Source organism: Microtus ochrogaster, chromosome 7, assembly GCF_000317375.1.
Source record: "Microtus ochrogaster isolate Prairie Vole_2 chromosome 7, MicOch1.0, whole genome shotgun sequence".
In the NCBI taxonomy this organism is placed as follows: Eukaryota; Metazoa; Chordata; class Mammalia; order Rodentia; family Cricetidae; genus Microtus; species Microtus ochrogaster.
In genome coordinates, this window is record NC_022014.1 from 28,257,010 (window position 1) to 28,263,180 (window position 6,171).

Consider the following 6,171-nt stretch of genomic DNA (forward strand, 5'->3'; position numbering starts at 1 on the left):
TGTCCAGGTGGAGTGTGCATCAGGTGTGGAAGTCCCCAGGTTTGAGTTGTCCAGGTGGAGTGTGCATCAGGTGTGGAAGTCCCCAGGTGGATAGGAGGTGTCCATAGAGCCAGTGCAACTAATCAGACGACAATGCAGATGGCTTTCCACTTTAATTTTCTAGAACTTTGAGACTAAAGAATCTTTCCCCGTAGTTTCTAAGCCCCTTCCTACCTTGGCCCTTACCATGCAAATTCCAAATAGGGGCCTTTCTAGACAGAGAGGGTCATCAAAGACTTTGTCTTTCCATGCTGTTTTCTCTCTGTCTGCACTCTCCCGGGAGGGAGTCCATATTCGGAATTGGATGTTCCTTGTGACAATCAATGCTTATCTCATTACCAACATGTTTTTAAAAATGTTTACTGAATGAAAACGGAAGGGCATGACTGCTCCTGGGTACAGTAGAGGAGAGGCTTACTGTAGGTAAAAGGGAGGGCATAGCCAGAGACAGTCCAGAGTGAGCATGCTCCTGAGCTGGGCCTCAGGAAGAGTGGGGAGGGGAGAAGAGAGGGTGAAGAGCCAGACCAAGAGGCCAGGAGGGCAAAGGGTAGACGGAAGAGGGCAGGTAACCAAAATGGCTGGATTATATAGGGAAGGGGAGCTGGGGAAGGGGAGCCCAGCCCCTGGGCTGGAGAAGTTTAGGGTGGGTAGTCACACCCTGTAGAGGTAGAAACTGCTCCGGAGAAGCTGGCAGCCACTCTGATATGTTAAAAGGCCTCTCAGTTATCTGTGCTGTTGGACCTAACACTCGCCAGCAACTGAAGTAATCCTTCACTTCTTTACAAAGAAATGTTTGGCCATGTGTGGTGGCGCACACCTTTAATCCCAGCACTAGGGAGGCAGAGGCAGGCCATTTCTGTGAGTTCGAGGCCAGCCTGGGCTACACCAAGAAACCCTGTCTTGGGGATGGGTGGGGGGAGAAATTGCCAATGGCTGGTGTAAGAGAAGCAGACAGAAGCTATAGACATGCGCGTATACGTGCATGTGTGTGCGTATGCGTGTGTGTGTGTGCACATGTGTGTGCATGTGTGAGTGTGTGTGAGTGTGTGTGTAGTTTGACTGCAAGCAGGGTGTGTTGTTTTCACCTGAGAATATTGTGTTTCTGCAAGTGAAGTGGAAGGGTTAGGCTGGGACTAAGCTGTTCTTTATGGCTATATGAGCTACTTGCCCAGTATGCCTGACTCAATTCCTCATGACCTCACGACCTGAGGCTATTACCCAACAGTGGGAAGGAGTGAAGTGGGGGCTCAGTTGGTAAAGGTGCTTGGTGCAAAGTCAGAGGACCTGAGTTTGATCCCCAGGACACACATGGTGTGAGAGCCAGCTCCAACTCCTACATTATCCTCTGACATACATGTGCGCACTCACACACACATAAATGTAAAGAAAATTAAATTAAAAATTGCTCATCTTTCATCACTGGCACCTTGAGAGCACAGTATTTTATTTCCAGAAGAGTAACTATTAGTTAAGAAAATAAGAAGCCGGGAGTCGGGTACAAACAGAACCACTGGTCTAGCTACATCTGCAGGCACTCCTTCCAAAGCTAAAGCAGAATTGGGAAAGGGTGCTCAGGCCAGCTTATACCACAAAGGAGGAAATTGAGCAATAAAAGTAGTTTATTCCAGGTAAGCAGTGGGTGGGTAGTCCACTAAGACTTCCAGAAATGAGGTATTCACGGGAGCCCAAGGAACTCACTAAGCTGTGCCCTGCAAGAAAAAAAGAGTAAAGATGCAGCGAGAGCAAACAGGATCCCCTCAGCTCCGCTCCACGCCCTGCTCTCTCACCTTCTTCCGGCAGTCCCCACAGAATACGCCCAAGGTCGCGTTCACCACCTGTATTCCACACAGCACTACTTCCAGACTTGAGGCGACCACCAGCAGAGAGAAGAGTGTCACGTTCCAGGGTACCACCTTAGGCGGCTTCTCACATAGATCCCATAGAGTGTCATTGCGCAAGTAAGAGCCTCTATGGATGGACAGGGTCGTTTAGGAGAGGCTGATCACACAGCAGGCCCTACCACCACCCAGGGCAAGGGTCTACTAAGATTTGCAAAATTCGATGGGTCACACGGAAGGACCGGTCTTTCTAGAAGCTCGGTCTGGCCCATCATTTCTGGACCAGGTAGGAAGGCAGGTGGGGAGAGGCACAGAATGGGGATATAAACACGGAGCAGGACTTACTGGGTTTCTAGGAAGTGGTAGTCCCACACGTTGTTTATTAAGCATTTGGGTCCGATTCGAAGCCCCGCTCCCGACACCGAGAGGCAGTAGAGGGCACCAAGTATCCCAAAGGCAGAGGAGAACACGGAGCGAAACATCTAGATCCAGTGTGGAAAGGTAAACTAAGTAGGCCTGCCTCCTCCCTTGGACGGCCACCCGTGCCCTGTTCCTCTCACGTATGTCAGCACTTCTGTCCAGCTGCCTAAAGCTACATTTCCTTTTTATTTATTTATTTATTTAGAATATTTTTGAATCAGTCTTGGAACTTGGCCAGTTGTAGACCAGACTGGCCTTGAACTCACAGAGATCTTGCCTGCCTCTGCTTCCCAAGTGCTGGGATTAAAGGCGTGCGCCACCAGCGCTGCACTGCGGGTATGAGGCTAGGCGAATCCTAAAAGTCCTCTACTGCAGAGGTTCATGGGGCTTCTATGACCCGCTGGTCAGGTTCATTTGAGACCCAGGACTGGGAGTGAGGTAGCACCTGAGACCTCATAGAGGTTGTTTGCCGATGATGGTGCTGGGGTTCGATGGGGAAGGAGTCAGAAATCAAATGTCCTAATTTGGTTCTTACCCTGCAGCGGTTCCCACAGCAACCTGCACCACAGCAGCCCTTCCCCCCTGCGCGGACGGCAGCGATTCCTGGACACAGCGCCTGTGGGATGAGAGTTGGTGGTGACAGCAGGTTCTCCTAGGTTCCCAAGGCTGTGCTTGCCTTGTCCATGTCCTCACGAAGCTGCCCACGATGCCCTCAGCTCTTTGAACTGCAAAACCTTATCTGTACCTCTCTGGGTCAGTGTTGCACTCAACCTTAATTTATCATTATTCATACGCCCGTCTTATCTCTCTCCAGATTGTAGCTTCCTGGAGGGTTAGGTCCAATATATTACACCTATCTTAGACAAAAGATCACTGTCAAACGTTTGGGTGAGGAGGTGGCAATATTATATCCTCCACATCCATATTGTCGCAGGGTGGCTGCCTGCTGGATGGGAGGCAGGACCTCCATCCCACTCTCTGAACTGATTGCTTTCTCAGGATACCCGTTTGTCACTTGTGAAGTGGATCCGCAAGATCTGTCTCAACAGACTCTTCTCAGGACTAAGGAGACAACGGGAAGATTTCATGTCATGACCGGCTCAGAGAGAAGGCCTCTGTGCTGATGCGCACCTTCAGTGGGTACAGTGAGCGGGAATCATGGCCGAGTGTGCCAGAGTTTGCACGGAGACTCTGGTGTGGAGTGCAGGATTTCCTAGTAATCAACGTCTAATCTTTTACTTTCTCCTCGTCTCCTTTATTTTGAAGCACATACCCTCCAGGTAACCAATCAGCTGTTCCCCTGTGCTAATAGTCACTTCCGGGTACCCAGAGAGTCATCTCAAACTCCCCAGGGACATGCTCATTTGAATGTCTGAGTTAACTCAACTTCAGGAAGCCTCATACCGATCCCACACTATCCCCCCAGTTCATCTGCCTTTTGTCTTTCTTGTCTTCAGCAGTGGACAATATCCACCAATTCACCAGGGCTGCAAGATTTTAATCCTCCTATACCAGGGCAGACTCCAAGTCTTCTGTACTTTTCCTCAATAGCTTCTTAATCTTTTTCCACTCAGCCCCTTCTCCCTTTCCTAATAGATTTTAATCGCTCTTACCCTGTGTCACCCCAGTCTCCATGCCACAAGCTAACACTTGACTAACATTATTTAATTGCCCTCTTAAAAATATTTAATTGCCCTTATCTGCTCAAGTCCTTTGAGGTATCTTCAAAGATACGCTAGGCTGGTGCGTGTGTGCGTGCGTGGTGTGTGAGTCATGCGTGCATGTGCTGTCTGTCCTGGAAATCCCAGTACTCATGGGGGTCAAGGGCTGAGACTAGCTTGTGCTACATAGCAAGTCCCAGGCCACCATGGGCTACGTAGTAAGTCTCACAAAGCCTGGACTACAGCAAGTCTTTTGAGACTCCGTTACTCTGCCCCCAACCTCATGTACCACAACAACCTTCGCCTTTGTACCTTGGTCCCACCAAGTCCCATGCTTGGCTTACCTTGCACTAGTGGAATTCTACAGCTATTTTGTTGCTGTTTTGTCTAACACTGAGGCTTGAACCCAGGGCCTTGTGCGTGCTAGGAAACTAACTGTACTATCACGGGGCCCACCTCCATCCCATTTTTCTTTTTTCTTTTTTTTAAATATTTATTTATTATGGATACAATATTCTGTTTACATGTATGCCTGCAGGTTAGAAGAGGACACCAGACCTCATTACAGATGGTTGTGAGCCACCATGTGGTTGCTGGGAATCGAACTCGGGTCCTTTAGAAGAGCATGCAATGCTCTTAACCGCTCAGCCATCTCTCCAGCCCCCCATTTTTCTTTTAAATTTTATTAATTTAATTTGAGACACAGTCTATTCTAGTCTACCTGGCATTTAACTTAGGACCCTCTTCCTCCAGAGTGCTGAGATTGCAGGTATACACCACTATGCCTTGCTCACCCCCCAACACACCCCCTTTATCTTTCTCTCTTCTTTCCCCTCCTCTTATCCTCTTTTTCCCCCAACAAAGTTTCCACTATCTAACACTATTCAGGAAGGATTTGAACGTCAGATCCTCCTGCCTCGGCCTCCTGAGTACCAAGAGTACAGGCTACAGCACCAGGCCCGGCCTCCAGAGATGGCTTGATCAAGCAAAAACAAGTCTTGACTGGCATGCACGCTACAGAGGCAGTATTTTGTTCTTCTTCAGGGAAGGGACTGAAAGTTTTAGTTCCGTTGTTAGTAGCAACCTTAAAGAAAGACCTGCTTAGTTCAAATGATTTATCAGTTCTCTCTTCCGTCTCCTGTCTCATGACAGTTCTAAGGACAATATCGACACTTTCTTGCTTAGCCTTTCGGTTGGGTGATGTCACTTGTGCCATAACAACTTGAAGACACCTAGGGTTTTTTTTGTTTTTTGTTTTGATAGAGTCTCACTGTGTAGCCGCAGTTGGTCTGGAACTTGATATCTAGACCACCACACTGGCCTTGAACTCACAGAGATCCTGCAGCCTCTGCCTGTGCCTCCTGAGTGCTGGGTTTAAAGGTACATGCCCCATGCCTGGATGCATTGCCTTTTTGATTTACTGATTTTTGTTCAATTGTTTGTTGAGTGTCTTGAGCTTGCAACAGTTCTCTTTGCCTCAGTCTCCAAAGTGCTAGAATTACAGGTCTTAGCCACCACATCTGGCTCTTTATAGGGGCTGGAGAGATGGCTCAGTGGTTAAGAGCACTGACTGTTCTTCCAGAGGAACTCACAGAGATCCTCCTGCCTCTGCCTCCTGAGTGGGATTAAAGGTGTGTGCCACTATGGTTAGCAAAAATCTTTTCTTTTCCAAAGCCACAGAGAAACCCTGTCTCGAAAAAACCAAAAAAAAAAAAATCTTTTCTTTTTATCATTTGTTGAGATCAGGTTTCTCTGTGTAGCCTGGAACTCACTCTGTACACCAGGCTGGCCCTGGGCTGGGCTCTGAGAGAGACTGTGAGTGTGTGTGTGTGTGTGTGTGTGTGTGTGTGTGTGTGTGTGTGTGTGTGTGTGTTAAGCTGTGTATTAAGCATGGTGGCTTACACCCATAATCTCAGTACTTGGGAGACAGGTAGATGGCTATAGGGTTAGTGTTTAAGGCCAGCCTGGGCTACCTAGTGAGTTCAAGGATAGCCTTACTTTAAAGAGTAAGACTCTATCTCAAATAAAACCAAAACATTTAAGTTTCCCTGAGATGATAGATGTGTGGCCCTGATTGGTCTAGAAGTCACCATGTAGACCAGGCTGGCCTTAAGTTCACAGAGATACATCTGTCCCTGCCTCCTTCTCCTGAGTGCTAGATTTAAAGATATACCCCATTGGACTGGAGGAGAGGGAGGGGGGAGAGGAGTGGG

The 6,171-nt window shown here is 48.3% G+C and overlaps 1 protein-coding gene across 1 annotated transcript in view; it reads right to left on the reverse strand.

Annotated features, from left to right (window-relative positions):
- The window catches only part of Tm4sf5 (transmembrane 4 L six family member 5), a 10,251-nt gene that overhangs the window by 1,244 nt on the left and 2,836 nt on the right, over window positions 1-6,171 (reverse strand). The window contains exons 2-4 of the mRNA XM_005349683.2: window positions 2,833-2,913; window positions 2,223-2,359; window positions 1,827-2,007 (exon numbers count right to left, since the gene is read on the reverse strand). Coding sequence (XP_005349740.1) covers window positions 1,827-2,007; window positions 2,223-2,359; window positions 2,833-2,913 — 399 coding nt within the window. The remainder of the gene's footprint in view (window positions 1-1,826; window positions 2,008-2,222; window positions 2,360-2,832; window positions 2,914-6,171) is intronic.